At 39.8% G+C, this 18037-nt stretch overlaps 1 protein-coding gene across 5 annotated transcripts; it reads left to right on the top strand.

Moving 5' to 3' along the window:
- The first annotated feature begins 437 nt into the window (after positions 1 to 437).
- FDX1 (ferredoxin 1) lies at positions 438 to 16652 on the top strand. Of its 5 annotated transcripts, none has more exons than XR_013922532.1 (5): positions 438 to 770; positions 6422 to 6546; positions 9350 to 9479; positions 14064 to 15971; positions 16134 to 16652. XR_013922532.1 is itself a non-coding variant. In XM_080350089.1 (4 exons), exons 1-4 carry the CDS (start codon positions 604 to 606, stop codon positions 14176 to 14178), a joined length of 537 nt encoding a protein of 178 aa, XP_080206215.1. In that variant the 5' UTR covers positions 438 to 603; the 3' UTR covers positions 14179 to 16652. The 5 variants fall into 5 exon arrangements, 1 of the variants encoding a protein (XP_080206215.1); XR_013922533.1 differs by lacking the exon at positions 16134 to 16652 and adding an exon at positions 9913 to 10061 and having other exon boundaries at positions 14064 to 14194; XR_013922534.1 differs by lacking the exon at positions 16134 to 16652 and adding an exon at positions 9898 to 10061 and having other exon boundaries at positions 14064 to 14194.
- The last annotated feature ends 1385 nt before the right edge of the window (positions 16653 to 18037 follow it).

Below are 18037 nucleotides of genomic sequence, written 5' to 3'. Positions count from 1 at the left end.
GCCCTGGGGCTGTTCCTTTTGCTATACCTAGGGCCAGGTAGCCCAGGCTAGGCTCCTTATGGGGCATTTGGGATTTGGTGACGACTCCTTGGCCACCAGTGCCACAGCGTGTGCCAGGGACCCTGCTGTGGCCCGAACTGAGCTGAGCCCTTCGCTGGGCCCAAGCCGTGACAAGAAATCCCTCACAGGCCCAACCAGAGAGGGGGGCAGGATACGTGGGGTTCCATGACACCATTTTCCCGGGAAGACTCGGGATAGGGCTTGCATTTGGGAACCAGAGAGCTTTCACTGTCCTACAGCGCGGCCTGTGACAAGTGGAGGGACCTGACGATCAGTCAGCGGCGGCCCCTCAGGCGACCAGCGCTCTGCCCTTTTCCGTAAGGGCCGGCCCGTTCCCTCAGCGCATCACTGCGCACTTTGCGTAATCCCGCTCTTCCCATCGCGCAGTCACCTCTCACCGCCGTCACAAAGGGGCGGGCCGTGCACTACGTAGATGGTTGCGAGAATCGCCGCAGTTCACGCCGGAGGCGTAAGCGCTGGGACTTTGCCCCCGCCTCTTCCGGTAACGGAACGGAGACCTCGCGCTCTCGTTTTGCTGCCAGTATGGCTGCCCCGGGGCCGGCCCGGCTCCTCCGGGCCGCTGCTGCTTCTTCCCGCCGCTGGCTTTTCTCCGCCTCGCCGGCAGCCGGGACGAGGCCGGGCTGCGGCAGCGCCGCCGCTGCCGTGAGGGCGGCCCGGTTGTTCAGCGTCTCTGCCCGGGCGGCGCTCAGGTAAGAGGGTCGGAGCCCTGAGGCGCCGGCCGGGCTCCTCACGGCGGCGGCCGCCCTCCCGCCGCGCAGCGCTGTGCCTTTTCGGGCCTTGCTGCTGAGGGCACCGGGACCAACGGCCGCTTGTGCCACGGGCTGGCGCTGCGTGACCTTGCCCCGGTCGCTCGCAGCTCCGCGGTGCCCCGCTGCCCCGGCCCCGCCGCTGCCCGGCCCGCTCAGGGCAGTCCCGGCCTCCTCGCCGCCCTCACGGCCGCGCCTCGCCCGGCGCTCGCCGTCCCGCCTGCGGCTGCCGTGGCCGCGAAGTGCTCTGCGGGTTGGCTGTCCACCCGCCTCCCCGGGCTGTCGGCCGAGCGCCCTCGGCCAGGCTCGGGAGCCGTGCCAGGGCCCGTTGGCTGGAGGTGCCTGTGGGCCGGTCAGGGCTGGGCCTGTCGTTAAGCCTGTGTGATCTGGAATCCCGTTGGCAAAGCTTATGATGTTACGGAAAGCGAAACTAGGGTTCCTAATGTTCAAACTAGTTTTCTAAAAGGCTGCGACCTTACCCATGTTGCTTTTTCGCGAAGGACAGCATTTGCCCCCCTCCCTCTTTTTTTTTTTTTTTTCCTGTGAAAGTCTGACAGGGCCTGTGGTAAAAGGTACAGCACATCACAGAGATCCCAACACTGAAGATCTTTTCTGCCCTTGGTATCGTTTTTCTTTATTGAAGAGCACTAATGCATCTAAGTGTGCAGAACTCATCCTCACCAGTATGTATGAGTAGGTGTTTCAAAATGCATGATATCTGTAGACGTTAAATATTCCACAGCCCACAACTATAGATTTCCACTTTAGTACTGAGTCAAAGACTGTTTATGCATGGCTTTCTGGCTTGTATATTTGAAGATAGGTCAGAGCATGCAGTTAACTTTCAGTGTTTAAAATCCATAAATTTTAAAGGCCTAATATACTTGGTTGCCAGAGAAGTTTTTTTGACTCAGAACAGGACCTGCCCAACATCAGTGGTATAGGCTAGCCTTTTTCCAGAGGGCTGGCTTGAGCCCTCGCCATCAAAGCTGTTTCAGTAGTTTGCTTTTAAACTCTTCTGTGGGTGCTCTTTTGCTTTGTTCTAGCAGATACTTTTAATATGGGGCGAAACTAACTTTTTAGTCTAGAACTCCCATATGAGATAGGTAAGTGACTGGTTTAGATCTGAATGACCCTGCTGAGTGTAATTTTTAAAAAAAGACTACACTGAGTGTAGTTATAACTGACCATCAGTTATATTTGAGGTCCCTCATTAGCAGTTTATAATTCAAAAATCAAAATGTTTTTGTAAAGTGTTGTTCAAGTTTTAAAAGTTATTAAAAATTGACAGTGTAAAAATGGGAGGAAAAAGAATACTAAAAAGTGAAAACATTTCTTTTCGTAATAGTATTGTAGGACCTGTAATCCCCCAGGCCGTTCACAAACAGACTGAACACAAGATTGGAATTTACTCACGTTCATTGTGCAAGCATACCAGCAGAAAAGTTCATGCAAGCAAGTATTGCAAATGTATTGTTTATACACTCTGTGTCATAACCTGGCTGAGTGAGTCAGGAGGAAAAAAAAAATCTTTATTTCTTTCATATTTCTTTTCACCATTTATGTGCGAGTTACTTTCTCTAGTCCTACCATTTTTGGATGTCATATTATTTGAGACTAAATTCCTGAACTTTATATAGTCAGACTGTTATTCCAGTAAAAAGATACAGCATTGTTTGTATATTTAAAGTTTAGCTGTATTTGTGTCAAGAGGATCAAGACCTAGTTAAATAAATCATCAGCCGTGGTGATTCTTGTGAGGAGAAGTTCCCAAGCATATCAGTAAAGCATCAGGCGTTATGTTTTAATTTCCATCTCATTCCTTTTCTTGCTCCATTTTTATCAGTTATCCTCCCTTTTCATTTCATGGTGATTAGTAGTTACCTCAGTACCAGTGTAGATAGCTGTACAGTATTTTTGGTGCACAAAATAATTATTACATATTCTAAAGATTAGTTCAGATTTATAACTTCTGTATTTTGAGGCTTGTATAACAGTTTCATTTGTGAAACTTCAGAAAATTGGGTAGCACTGTTAGATTTACTATATAATAAAAGATCTGGAATTAATGGAGTTGGTCTCACCATGTGCAACACCAGGCTACAGTTGTGATCTTGTTTTTTTTAGAGGAATGTGAGAAGTGATTCTTAACTTGGAAGTAATAACTGAAGATTCAAAAGCATACTTCTTTAAAGGTGGAAGAGGTAGCTGCCAGGATTCTTGCTGTATTCTTTGTTCTGTGGGAGGGACAATGAACAGCATTTACAGTTCTCTGGTGCTCTTCTGTGTATTTGCAATATGCTTAATTTAGGGTATCCTAAGGAAGCTTGATAACAAAGCTGATAGTACTGTGGCAACCATATGAAGAAATAAATTATATTTTACATTTGGTGAAAAGGGTTAATCTGAGCATGAATTGGGATATTTATGCTTTATGCAGATTACACAAAATATGTTTTGTTCTTCATGATAATGCTGAGGCTATTTATACTTGCATAGACCTGGCACGTGTTTCATGTTAATTGCCTGTAACTAGTTCACATTATGGTGGTGTTTGTTTTTATTTTTTTTTTTTAATCCATGCAAACAATGTCTGGATAGACCAAAGCCATGTTACTTGGAATTTCTAAATCCTAAACATTGTTTCATGCAGGTGCGATTCTAATTTTTTAATGGTATCTGCTAGTCATTGCAAAGATCTGCACAGTGTGTGTTTTGAATGTCTGTCTAGTCTGATTATTATGCACACACACTTCTAAAAATATTTTCACCATTTGAGCTTGTGCACAGTAAAGCCTCAGTGATTTTGTTTGGTTGGTTGTTTTTTAATTTGAACATTTTGACTATGTGAAGAGTGGTAAAGATGACAATAGCAGAAAACCACATTCTACTGGAAAACTTAATAAAGCTAGAGATAGCTTTCTTACAAATAATTAACTTTAGTTTCTGTTATCAAGCAGGATGAACTAGGTCCTGTTAATTACTGTAGTGATCTTTAACAGAAGTCAGTGACTTGATGGCGGTACTTTGGTTTGTACCCTTGCTGCTTGGCCACACCAGTTAGGCGCTCACAGCTATGGTGCAGTCCTGTGACTGTCTGAAGCTTATGCAAGATTGTTACTACCGAAAAGGGGATCCAGCTTCTGTTTCCTCACTTTTGTTGTGGGCAGTTGCACTTTTGTAATTTTTACTTGCTGGTTCAGATGGGACTACTTTGTTTTTATGGTTGATTTTCATCTAGATTAGCAAAATGAGTTGCCTTGCAGTACACAAAGGTTAGATTGTGTTATTGCGTCATAAAGTTGCACCAGTTTAAACAATTGTGTTACTGCAAGTTTCACATGAGGCAGGCCTGACTGTGTACCAGTTCTGATGTTCATATGGCCATTTACCTGCTAAGGCTAGGTTTCAAACAGCTTTGTTTCCAGACCCAGTTTATTGCATGACAGTGTGAGTGCTATGGATAGAAGGAATAAAGGAGTATGGCCAGGACTCTTCTTGTGCCAGATTAAAGTCTAATCACAGGCAAAGGCAGTTTGAGGTGTGTTTTGAAAACTGGGAGGGAGATGACTTGTCTTGTACAAAGATCCAGTGATCTAATGGATGGCCAGACAGCTTGCTGTTTGGTCCATGTTACTTGTGATTGCCTCATCTTGTAATAGAGGAAAGGGCATGTTTTGAATATTGTACAAATATTTAGTGTTTGCGATGTCTGTGCCTTGGGCAGAGGATCCCCATAAATGCACGTACATCTTACATTGTGTCTCCTGTACGAGTTTTGTGTTTGTCATGTTGACAGCAATATTTCAGTAAACGAGAGTGTTTTGGTGAGCTCTGAAGGGGCTTTTTGGAAGCAGTTTAAAGTTACGTTGTCAGCAGTCTACTTTGGCTGTCAGAATGTGCATCTATACCTTTCTGGTTGCAATCTAAACCCATTAGTCTTAAACTTCCAGTGAAGGTGGTGATTTTTTTTTTTTTACTAGTGTATCTAAGAAGTGGGTGTTTGTTTCTTTGGTTGTACTATGGGAGGTGTTAACGCAGCAGAGGAGCAAAAAGAAGAGTGGTAACTTAAACCCCCACAGAGCAGTTTGCTGGAGGTGGTCCTTGATATCACAGGTGGCTGTGCAACATTGATTCCATTTTGTAAAGATAGATCCTTAAGATTTCTGAATTTTATTATAGTGCATGCTTCAGTTGCAATCTGTAGATCAGCAAGGTCAGTCCTTCATTATCAATTATAATTTCAGAATGAATTTATGGTTAATAGTAGCTTGTGGCTGCCTTGCGGAGAATGGACTGAGGGATGATATGACAAGAATTGAACACAACAGCATAATGAATCATGGTGCTTACGGTTGTGACAAGTATATTAAGTCTACAGCAACAAACATTTGTTGTTTTTCAAAACAAGCTAAGATTCAGATTGCTAAAAACACATTTTCTTTTACAGCCAGTTCTAAAAATAAGCTGTTTACTGATGCTTCAGTATGGCTACTTTCAAATTTTTTGCTTTAATATTCAGCTCTTCAGGTTAGAGTTTTCCAGGGAGTGACTTGATTTTCAAGCTTGTATGCTTTCCATATGATAGATCACTCAAAGACCCAATTACTGAAAAGAGTAAAGGTAATATTAAGTGTGCTGTTCTTCAGCATGGATTTCACATTTAAACATGGATTTTTGCTTAACTTTCAGTTGTTTTATTTGTATCTCTTGCCTCCTGGCAGATTTCTTTGCTGTCCATCCAACAAGTTTTTATTTTTTTACTCAGTTTAAAAACAAACGAGCTGTATTCTAGTTGTCAGTATTTTAACAGCTTTCCTTTAACTTGCATGTGAAATGATGTACTACGGAACACCAAAAACCTTTTTTTTTCATGTTAGAAGCATTAGTCTTAAGAAATTTTTATGCATACAGCAAGAGAAATTTTTCTTAAATAAATATAATTGCCTGAAAAGCAAAACAGGAAAATACAGAACTTCTTTATTTGAACACAATGTCAAAACTTCTTCAGTAGAATTAATATTTACCAAGTGAAGTCCTGAGAGAATCAGTGCGCAAAAAAAAGCAGAACGCTTTTGGAGTATTTTAATTCATGGGAGAAGAGGATGATTAAATTTTGGAACTAATAAAGTAAAAAGCTTAAAACTTTAAAAAGAAGTGGGAGAATTTTAAAATTTGTCCTAAATGCCAGTGGTGAGAACACTTAAAATATTATAAATCCAAAAGAAAACTCCACAGAAAGGAGTGAAAATAAGCATTTAAAATAGGCTCTTATATTTGGTGTAAATGCAAATATTGTGCCTAAAATAGAATAGTTCTGACTCTTCAGTGAAAGGCAAAACATCAGGATCCTGTATAGCTTATAGTGACAAAACACAAACCAAGTTTGTTTTTTTTCCTTAATTTCATGACCTTTGTTAAATGTACAGCAGTGAATGCCTGTACCTATTGTAGTTTTTAAATGCCAATAAGTTAGGTTTCTGTGCTTGTGAAGTTGAAAGTGATTGCTGGTTCAGTAGCTTTCAGTAATTTGTAAAGATATAAAAAATTCTACAACTCTTTGTTTAATTCCATTATATACTTTTGGTTTTCAGCTCAGAAGATAAAATAACTGTTCATTTCATAAATCGTGATGGTGACAAACTAACGGCCAAAGGAAAACCTGGGGATTCACTGCTGGATGTTGTTGTTAACAATAACCTAGACATAGATGGTTTTGGTAAGTAGATTCACTGAATACTGTATGTATCCAGTGCCTAGAAATTGTTCTGTAACTAGTTTATTCATAAATATTTGTAGAATTGTAGAATCATTTAGGTTGACATAAAACCCCAAGATCATTGAGTCCAACTGTAAACGAATATTTATTAATTAATTTATTTATAAAACTTAGCTGTACTTTATTTGGATTCCCCCCCGCCCCCTCTTTGGTGTTTTTTCTTTCCTGCAGGTGCATAGAATATTTTGGGTCAAGTTCCAAAAAAATATTTGCAGTCAGCCTTGCTTGAATGTTAAAGGAGGGGAATATGGACAGAGTGCTGTCAAGACTCCTCTGAGCTAGAAGGTTCTGGAGGCAACACAGAACTGGTGTATTCCTAACAGCGTGTGGTTACTTCAGTGTTGCCATACTGTCTTAATTTGTTGTGAGGCTTTTTGTAGCACAGATTGCTGTAGTACTTGAGTCCTCAATGAGAGAAACAACTAAATCCATGTCAGTTAGCAGGGAAGAGCAGAAAGTTTAATTCTTATTAAAGGACTAGGGTAAAGGAAACCAATGCCCTAGTGAACTTCTAACTTGGTACAAGTTCTAATGAAAATTAAAATAGGAGGAAGCTATAACACCTCCCTGTTCCTTCAAACTACAGCACTTTCTGTAGTTAGTTCCACTGAAGTTGTAGGATTCTGCCCATGCAAAGCAGTGGTATTTGGTAATAACAATTAAATACCTCGGGATGGGTATTTACATGAACGTGAGCTTAAGAATTAATAGTGCAAACTAGTGCAGGACACAGAAGTACAATTTGCATGGCTGAATACATGGCATGGAGCAATCAGAGAGGAAAAAAATAAGTAGGCTAGTGTAGCAGAGTTTTAAATCTCAGGTGTGTTTTATTTAAGTGCCAATAAATTTCACTGCTAGTAATACAATTTAAATCTCAGACTTATATTTGAGACAAATCTTATGACTAGAGTTGCATACATGTTGGGAAGAATTGTCTCTTAAATATCTGTAATACATTGGGATAACTAGCTTCATGTATCACCTACTAGATGTGTCATATAGGCTTATGGCTAGTCTGCTTGTATTCTGCAGTAACTTTTCTGTCAATTTGTGTAAATAGCAGCCATGTTAAAACATTGTAGTAAAGTGGGAAGAAAAAGATAACACTGTCAATAAATAGAAGCCAAACTAAAAATTGGAGATATTGTGACAATCTTTAATTATAATGTATGCTAATCCCACTTCAATAATCATTTGCTAATGAAACCTGGTACTAGGGCAGAGAAATAATGCAATATAAATAATACAAAAATGTATGTTTTGTGTTTAGAAAAAATAAGTAATGAGGGAAAAAATGTAATCTGTAAATCTTGCGTATTTACTTCTATCACTAGGGGGCATCCCATGTGCAGTAATAATAACAGAAATATCTTTGTATAAAGACTTACAAAACTGTTGAATGATTCAGCTGCACTCTGTTTGCTGCTGCTAGCTTTACAGTTGCAGAAAGACCTTCCACTATTCAGATAGACTGGTCAGTGTTCTTTCCTTCTCCCCTCACCTTGCCCAACGTTAAAACACTTGAATTGCTGATATGACAAATTTTACATTATTTGGCACTTTATTTAAACTCTTTTTCACATGCATTCGTATGTACTTGAAGACATGATATATTTTAAAAACCAACTCTTCTGGTCAGTGTCATGCTCACTTGGAATATATGCTATTGATACCATTACTATATGTAACAGCGCGGTGCTATCTGTGTGGTTTTTGTGGTCTGATGATGAATCCCGCTGTTTCTTTTCATAGCAGTAGCTGTATGTGCAGCCTTGCTTCCCTTTGTTTCCGTATGTGTGCAGAGGTGATGTGGTCACAATACTCGTGGTTCTGCTTTCCATGGAAATGAGTAAATAAACTAAACTTGGCTAATGTCTTACCTGTTTTGCCCTTATCAATTCAAATCGGAGGTGGGGATTTCTATGCCCTGACCCCAATCTCCACAGAAGTACGAAGAGTTCAGCTGTCTCCTCCTCTTGAAGTTGCATGTTTCCTTTTCAGCAAAGTGGAGAAGTCAGTGTAGCTCTATGTGGTGGCAGAGACAAATTTGTTAGTCTTCAAACTTTAACTGTCTGATGATGACCTAATTGCTTCAGCATGTAGATGTAGTTGGTGCTTGTTCTGTTCATCTTCTGTTCTTCTCTAGCAAATTATTAGATCCTTGGCTCAGGCTGGATTGTCAAGTAGTACCTGTAGGCCTCTTTAACACAGAGAAAACCATTTCTCTCCAGCCTGACCACCTTTGTTGCTGGGAATTAGTGTTCTGTTGAGTGGGAAAGAATACCAAGTACAAAACCTCTCCTTCCTGCACTTTTTTTTGTATAGCATGTGGCTTCTATTGCACTTCTTGAGGACACCTTCTTAAAGCAATGGGAAAGAGAAGGATAGAAGGTTCAACCTTGGAAATAAATTAGGTGGCATTGACTGACAGTGTCTGCTTTTGTGTTCTTACAGTAGAAAATTTTTCTCTCTTTAAATGGTAGAAAGGGAATTGGTTAAGTATTTTAACTAACTACAGCATTCAAGTAAATCTTAATGTTGTAGGAACTGCAGGAATGTTATTGACAGTTGAATGAAGAGTAGATATATGAATGTGGGAATATTTGAAACATTAATTTTACTAATCAACAGAGATACTTATATGAGACAGACACATATATGAAGGATTTATTCTGAAATTCTGCTGTAATTTGAAACTTGAATGTTCCGTTATCTTCATATATTTCTTTTTTTTCTTTAGGTGCATGTGAAGGAACGCTAGCCTGTTCAACTTGTCATTTAATCTTTGAAGACCACATATTTGAGAAACTAGATGCAATTACTGATGAAGAAATGGACATGCTGGACCTGGCATATGGCCTCACAGAAACGTAAGGCAACATAAGGCATAACACTTCAGTACATCAAAGAATGGAAAGAAGGGTGTGCAGATGGGGCAGTCCAGTATCCTTGGAATGCTTAATCAGCTTTTAACAAATAGCTGGATTCTGTTACACAAATGGGACTGTCAAGTTTAAATATTGTTTGTCTGAATTCATATTAAAAAGGTGTCAGTACTGCTCTTGTCAGCTGAAGAGTTTCACCTGACAGTATTTTTCAGAGGTGTCTGATACAGAAGTGTCAGATACTGAAGTATGACCAAAATCTCAGTTCTTTCAACAGAAATTTTGTTGCTGCCATGTGTAAATTTTCTTGTTTCCCTTCCCTTCTGTTTTTTGTCTTCCTTAGTCTGTAGCTAGTTAATATATTTTATGAATGTGTTTACACTAGTATTTTAGTTTTGGTCAGATCTTCTTTTCACAGAACCACGGGAGGGTTGAGGTTGAAAGGGACCTCTTGAGGTCATCTGGTCCAACACCCTGCTCAAGCAGGGCCACCTAGAGCCGATGCCCAGGACCATGTCCAGACGGCTTTTGAATATCTCCAAGGATGGAGACTCCACAGCCTCTCTGGTATTTATGTACATTGATAAGAACCCCCTCCCGAGCTTTCCCTAGAATAAACAGTGTCTGCACCTGATGTGTTTTGACTCATGTCAGAGGGCTCTCAGATATGAGAGCTAAACAACACTCAGAGCACACAAACCAGACTCCCTTTGGATGAAACTAATCCCAAGCTATGCTTGAGCTGCTAATGGACATTTCAGTGCAAAGGAGTAGACTGGTGGTAGTCTAAAGTAACCCTCTGTCCCTCTCCCACACCATCACATGCTTTGTAATTAGGGTGTCACTTCCCCATTCCTAGGGGTCTGCATCACTTGCTGGTGTGCACACAGCTTGTATTGTAGAACATACTCATGTGAACAGCAGGCAGCTATGCTTTACAAGGTTTCATAAGACCTTCATGCTTCAGTGGAACGGCCTGTAAAAGTTCTTAAAGATATTTCCAGTGATGTCAGAAGGCTTTATACCTGAGCTGTATAGCATGGGATGCTTAATGTCTCTGCAAAGTAGTACTCCAAAGTAGCTCGTTTACCTCCTTCTACCAGTAATGGGAATCCTGTACTAATAGTTTCTACATAAGGGTATGCTTTTCCTCACTTCAGTCAAACCTTAACTTTTCTGGGATGTTCTAAAGGCAAAGAAGGCAAGCTATGAGAAACTTGTTTCAGCTTCTTTTGTTTTATCCTTTTTCCTGTCTCCCCAAAAACATTTACAATCTTGAAAAAAAATCTTAAGTGTACTAAGCGTGAATTTACTTTGCTCTTGGCATCTACCATAATTCTCCTGTGAGTTTTTAGGTTCTGGGCCAAACCAATTACCTGGTCTTCTGTACTGATATAAACTTGTGTAATGGAGATGCACTCTGTCATAAGGATAAAAGCTTTTTCTTGTCAGTGACTATCTGGATTTGGGAGAGTTTCAGCTGGCAGCTGCCATGAAGAATAATACTGTTTAAAATGAGGGGCTAATTAAAATGGGTGAACCAAAATTGTTTTGAATAACTGCAGAGCAGTAGAGATTATTAAAAGCAGTAAGATTGGGGGACACAAACCTGGCAAATTGAATGTTTAAAAAGAATACTGAAGAAAAAAATAACATGAGAAATAGCTTGCTAAAAAGTAGAAAAATATTTCTGTTTCTAACCTGTCAGAAGCAGGAAACTTGTCTGTGTGAAGAGCCAATAGGTGTTGTAGAAGGTGTACTTAAAACATAAAAAGTTATAATAAAACATAAAAGCAAAGTTGCTTTTGCATTGTTGTTATGGGATGTCCATGCACTGGAAGGTTTCTTTGCAGAGGACTTACTGAAGTATCAGTCTCAAACAGATGCGTCCATAGAAGCGGTGTTACAGCAAATAAGTAAAATGAGTAGTAACGAAAGGTAATGACTAGGTAGCATTCCTACAGGATTTCTATATGGAATTCAATGTGAACTACTGTCTGTAAGGCTTAATTAGCTGCTTTAAAACTGCTTCCACATCAAAGGAATGGAAGGTAGCAACTCAGATTTTAAAATTCGATCATTTGAACTGGAGAACAATGAGTCTGATTGCATCCATACTGGACACATTAATTATGTGTATGGGCTGTTGCTTTTTTATAGTTTCTCCTAAATAATAGTAAGGAAAGAATTCAACAGAGCTTTTGTAGAGGGAAGTTGTAGGTATGGGAGTCCTTCAAATGAGTCACAGAGCATTAAGGAAGATCTTACAGTTAATATAATTTACCTAGGTCCAGAAATCCTTTGCATTTTGAGTTGCAGTGGGATAAGAGCAAAGGCATTGCGAAAGATAAGTAATTGGTTTAAAAAAAAAAAAAAAGAAAATATTTTAACAAGGTAAAAGTATTATTTGAGTGTCTGTTAAGAGTATGTGATCAACAGTGTGATCTTAAAGTGATTGGTGCTAAGTTTTATGTAGAGGGCAGATTTGTGAAAGACTTGCAAAAAAGAATGAAGGTATTGCTCAGTGTGGTAAATTCAAACTGTCAGTGAAGACAAGCACAAGGATCTTGTGCCATTGCATGACAGGAAATGAAATTTGGTGTTTAAAAGGTGCAGATAGATGCCTATGGAGAGGTGAGTAGAACAGTAGTAACTTTGCATACTTGAAGTGTGCTGTCAGCTAGCTAGCATCCAGGAATGTCAGCTTAAGGTTTGGTGTAAAAAAAATCAAAACCAAACCAACAAACAAACAAAAACCAAACCAACAACAACAAAAAAAAACCCAAACAAACCAAACCAACAAAAATAAACCACAAAAAACACCACAAACACACAAAACCCACCCACACTCACGCATGCACACACACACGAGAACCAAACCAAAACTTCAAAAAGGTAAATGGAACATTGGCAATGTTAGGTAGGAACAGGTAGAAAACCAGAAAATACTATTATATGACAAAATGGAGATTCACCATACCTTTATACATGTGCAACTCTGATTTCCTGGTTTGTTGTGTGTTGTTTGGTTTTTGGTTTTGTTTTTTTAAGTAGCAAAATGAGAGGAAATAAAGGGAAGGCGGTGGTTAGAGGTGGAATGGCTTTCATGCAGGGACTGACTAAATCATCCTTTTTTAAGGTCCAGGATTCTTCAGGTTTAAGGGGTAGAGGAATCTGGTTATATATATTTAAAATTGTAAATGCTGTGGAATAATTTGGGGTGATAGTTTGTTTCTCACAGTGTTGTTTAGCGCTAGTTAGGTTTTTTGTTCTGCTGTGTAGCAGGCTTAAAACAAAGGGCAGCATTGTTTCACAGGAAGTGAATCCATTGCCACACTGCAGAGTACATAGTCCATTAGCATTGTAGAATCATAGAATGTCCTGAGTTGGAAGGGACCCACAAGGATCATCGAGTCCAGCTCCTGTCCCTGCATATGACAACTCCACATTGGTCTTTAGTGAGTAGCAGACACTTCAAATTAAGCCTTACAGGCAATGCTATGTGTAAATATAAAAATTCACATCTCTCTAATAGATTTCATTTCTAAAGCTATTCTTATGGATGCATATTCATGAGATGAAATCATTTGTTAATGTATGTATTTATACATATGTTCCAGTAATTTGAAGTTGATGTATACAGCAATTACATATAAGAATTACTTTTGGGTATAGTACTGAATTGGGAGTGTTAACAGCAGTGGATCACTACATGCTTGAAAGAATTCTGTATAGATATAATGTAGTACCATTTTTTAGACTATCTCTGCCCACATTCCTATACTAAGTTATTCAACTGGTAACTGCATAACACTGCCCATTCTTTCTGACGTTTAAGTATTCTATACTTAAGTACCAAGGCATGAACATGGAATTAAACATCTCCCAGCAATAAAACTGGCTTGTGATGTCTGGAGAATCTTGTGGTGGTATCAAATACTTTTATTTTACTTGCTCACATACAAGATCTTTTTCCTACTGAATGATGGGTAGAAAAATTAAGGTTTGCATCCCCTCAAGTGTTATGAGTATTTTATCCTTCTACTTCCTATGTGTCTCATCTCTTCGCTCTTACCTTTCTGGCTTAATGACCCGATCTTGAGTTGTTTAGTTTGAAAACACTGGGCCGCCTTCAGGCCCTGGAATGGGTTAGGCTGTGCTTTTTTTGAGGCTTTCATTCCGATTCATTGCCTTCACCTCTTCAGAGATGCCAAGTGTCCCTTGGGAGATCAAGTGTCATTACCTACACTTGACTGAACTATTAGTGACCTATGGAAAATGGAGGAGCCACCCTTATTATACGTTGCCTCAGCAAGGAGGAGGGTCTCAGTGTATAACTTTCCAATGTACCGAACTCTGTTACTTAATGTAAATCATTATTATTGCCACTTACCTCTTTGCATTGGTGCATGCAGTTCACTACAGGTCTTGATTAAAACCATGCACAAGGATTCGCTGTTTCTGGATCATAATGTGTTTGGGATGGCTGAATGTTGGAGGCATAAAGGGGTAAATGCTGTTATATATATGATTGGCTAGAACTAACAACAATGTCCTATTTCCTTACAGATCACGGTTAGGCTGCCAAATCTGCTTGAAGAAATTGATGGATAATATGACTGTTCGAGTACCAGAAGCTGTTGCTGATGCTAGACAATCAATAGATATGAGTAAAAACTCCTAAAAGAAAATATCTTGGGGGTTTTAAAGAGGCTTAATTATTTTTATAACTTATTTTTAAATGTGTAATTGAATACGGAAACTTCCATAATTGTGAGTTATTTTATATGACTATCAATATTAGATTAATGCTATTTTAATTTTCTTTATAGAACCTCCTATATTTTTACGCTTAAAATGCAATAATACTTATAACTGATCATTTGATTGTAAATGTTAGCAAGTGTATTACAGATTTCATGTAATGTTGTTCTGCCAAAACCTTTAATGATGTTTGAAAACTGGATCACTTCTACAAGACTTCGAAAAACTCATCTGCATTTCTAGGTTTCAGACCTGGATATGTAAGAGAACAAAATCTGTAGGACTGCATGGGGTCTTGTAAAAGTGTTGGCATTAAAGGTGGAATGCTCAGAGCTAATTCACATTCTCATTATGGTACTTCCTCAGCAAACAGTGGATTTCCAGGGTAGGGATTTTCCAGACTTTGGAATCTTCATGAGATGTGGCAAATTTTGTCTTGCAAAAATACTGTTAAAACTATGAAATCTGGGGACAGGTACAGAATGTTGGCACCTGCAGCTTAATTGCTGCAGTGCACCTCTGTTGCCCAAATAGAAATCAATAAACCTCATTTATGTTTAATTACACCACAAATATGGGATGCACGTGGCTTAGAGTAAAGCTAGGAGCTGTCTAATGGGAGAGCAGAACCACTGGAGGTAAATGAATTCTTGCTGTTCTCTGAAGACGACCAAGTTGGGATTGAAGAGGGCACTGTTTGTCAACGTAAAATTTGTTCTGAAATAGTTATCCCTTTTTCAGTTTTGAGCCTGTTCAGGAGGCAGCCTGGTGTTAGGTGGGGCATTCAGCTTCAGGAGTTCCTAGACTCTGGGCCTTGCTCTCGGGATGATGTCAGTAAAGGTTGATGTGTGATGACCAAGTATTTATTCCATGAAGACAGGCTATGATCCCCAAAAGCAGGGAAACCCCCATGGTGGGTTGGTGTGTGGACTGATGATGAAGAGCTTTTGGTTTGATCTTGTGTTAGTCTTCTAAATTAGACCAAAATAAAATAATGTCTCTAATACTCTTTATTATTTTCTCCAGTTTTTGTTGCCTAAATACTTAAATGAAATAGTTGTCACTAATACAATAGCTATTACCCTTATAAGGTTATTCTAATATTTTGTGGTGTATTTTTTATATATATATATATATATACACATATATAGAACATGTTTGTTTGTTTACATTTGAATGGTCTAATGCACTCATTAATGCCTTACTTGAACTGGTGACAATGACATCTAGACATCTTTTCTTGCATTACTATACTTATGGGAGAGGTGAAGAAAATATTATTTTTCCCGTGTCAAATATTTGGATTCTTTTGAAATTCATAAAGAGAAAAAAATGTCCCTCTTTGTTATAAAAAGAAATATCTTCTAGAACTGTATTGAAAATAGGTCTAGTTCAGATGCTTTAATTTCTTCTCTGAGTAGCTATTACTTTGTTTCCTGGTGTTCCCTTTGGCCTTTCCCCTAAACCAAGATATTCTTAATGTGTCTGCTCAGAACTTAATCATGTAGGGTGTTCAAAACACAACTCCTGTCTCATCTAATTCAAAATATGACTTTGGCGTTGAAATTTTGTGGCTTTTTGAAAGATGGAGCGAGGTCAGGGAGAGGGCAGAAATAAATTGGAGAAATGTTCTGAAGATACTGCTGTCTTCCTCTTCAGCAGCTGTGACTCTAACCATAATTTCCAGGTTACCTCGCACAATCAGGCACTAAGGTAAATCAGTTCTCACTTTGTGTTGCCTTTGTCCTGAGTTCAGTTATATGCAATGATTATTAGTAAGTCGTGAACTTTTATTTTTTATGTGGGACATGGCTCTTTAGCTTCCAAGAGGGGGAACTTGAATCATAACCACATGTACTGTGTGTTCTTACATAGGAAAGAAATCTAAGGTTTCAGTATAATGCTGGCATTTGGGGGTAAGTGTTGGTGTTCGTGTTTTGGTGTTTTCTTGTTTGTTTTTTGTTTGGGGTTTGTGGTTTTGTTTGTGGGTTTTTTTTGTTTGTGTGTTTGTTTTACTTATAGCACCAGACACTTCTCCTTGTGGGAATCCTGAAGGGCTTTAATGCTACCTTAAACAAATGTGAAACAGCTCTCGCAACTGTTCTCTTTCTAAGCCAAGGCTCTTTCATTGTGCATCTCCAGTGGCAGCTTCTTGTTGTAAAGACTTTGACTTTCCCATAGTGTGCCTGTGGCAGGAATTACTTAGCACAGCAAGGCAAAAAAAGGGCACTCCAAAGTTTGTGTTAAATTGTAGAGATATCCCATACTGCATGGAAATGGAAATACCAGAAGGTGAAGGGACTGACATGTAATCCCCAAAATGCACATATCAGAGAAACTTGTTTTCTTATTGCCAAAATGATTTGCAAATAAATCTTATTTTATACCACTTTCTGACATACCTTGTTTGTATTGATTTTTCTTCCCTTCAAGTCATTGAATGTATTTCTGTATTTTATACCATTGAAGTATAAATTTAATTGTGTGCCATTGCACAATAATTCATGGCATCAAAACTAGTTATATATATGTGTAACTCATTTTCTAAAGGCATTTCGTTTCTCTGTCAAAACATGGGTCAGTGGGTCTCTTCTGCCTCTCTCCTGTCAAAAATGAGGAGAAAATCAGAACTTTGTCAGTGCTGTACCTGTTGGTGTTCGATGTGGTGCCTGAAGGGGACGGAAGGAGGTGTCTTGCACTCCAGCGTCACTGCATCGTGCCCTGCAGGGGAAGTTTCCACCATCAGGACTGCAAGCTGTCACTGGGGAGAGGAAAAGGCACATTCTCCAGGTAGTTTGTTACTTCTTGGTTAGAAAATCTTCTAAATCTGAAGTTCACAGCTCTTCGCTGCAGCGCTCAGAAGGTTTCAGGCAGATAAGTCCACGGTTACTTCACATCCCAGTTAGCAGCAAGCTGAAAAGGTGACATCCGAAAGAGATGCAGTGACAGTGGCAGTGTTTTCCCATGCACTGGTCTGGTCATGGAGGGAGGTTCCCTACAACCTGACTTTGCTTTGCCCTCCCAGAGGACAATGTGGTGTACAAAGATAAGGTAGACCAAAGAATCCCTGTTCCTTTGGAGGGAAAAGGAGAAGTAAATCTTGGAGGAGAAAGAGATGCTCAAGCTAAGTCACTGAGGTATTGGATGGTAGAAAATGTTGGAAAGACTGCAGTTGCTGCGGCTTGCTTTCTCCTCAAATGAACCGAGAAGTTGTGGAAGGGGAGCAGGGTTCCCCTGTGTCCTGGGGAGAGAGTTTCCTGTGTGGGTGCCTGTGCAGATCAACACTGCTGCAGTGGGCTGAGGTGCCCTGAGCTCTCTCCTGTTGTGCTGCCCAGAGAGCAACAGGTGTGGTTCATACATAAAACAAGCAGTAAAAGTAATTCTGAGATTTACTTTCTAATCTACTGACTACCTCTTCCTTATTTATGATAATTATTATTTTTTTCTTCACGTGAACCAGTCCACATTCAAAAAGGTCTTTCTAAATGTAGCTTCTGCCCAGGAGTGATATAACATTTGCAGCTGGGGAAAGTGTTCATCTAAAGCTGTGACCCTGCTATGTGCTGAGAAGCATCACTGGGTTCCTCCTGCACATTTCTGGAAGTTCCCTTGACCTCAGCCCAGCAGCAGAAACATTATTTTGAGCACTAACACTGCTTGTGTGCTTCCCCAAGCAGTGTTGCTTAAGGCCAGTGTAATCCCTTGTGTTCTAACCCCTTCTGTAGCACAGCACCTTCCTTTCCCCAAGCAGACAGTAGGCTGCATCTCTTGCATCTGCT

The sequence above is a fragment of the Nesoenas mayeri genome (genome assembly GCF_963082525.1).
Source record: "Nesoenas mayeri genome assembly, chromosome: 1".
In the NCBI taxonomy this organism is placed as follows: domain Eukaryota; kingdom Metazoa; phylum Chordata; class Aves; order Columbiformes; family Columbidae; genus Nesoenas; species Nesoenas mayeri.
Note: the sequence above shows the minus strand (reverse complement) of the source record. Positions and strands in the feature narration are given on the sequence as shown.

Excerpts from the sequence above, each read along its gene's own strand:
- FDX1 (XM_080350089.1), top strand. The coding sequence starts at position 604 with ATGGCTGCCCCGGGGCCGGCCCGGCTCCTCCGGGCCGCTGCTGCTTCT. Across the intron at positions 771-6,421 it reads TCTGCCCGGGCGGCGCTCAG|CTCAGAAGATAAAATAACTG; the intron begins GTAAGAGGGTCG and ends TTTGGTTTTCAG. Across the intron at positions 9,480-14,063 it reads GCATATGGCCTCACAGAAAC|ATCACGGTTAGGCTGCCAAA; the intron begins GTAAGGCAACAT and ends ATTTCCTTACAG.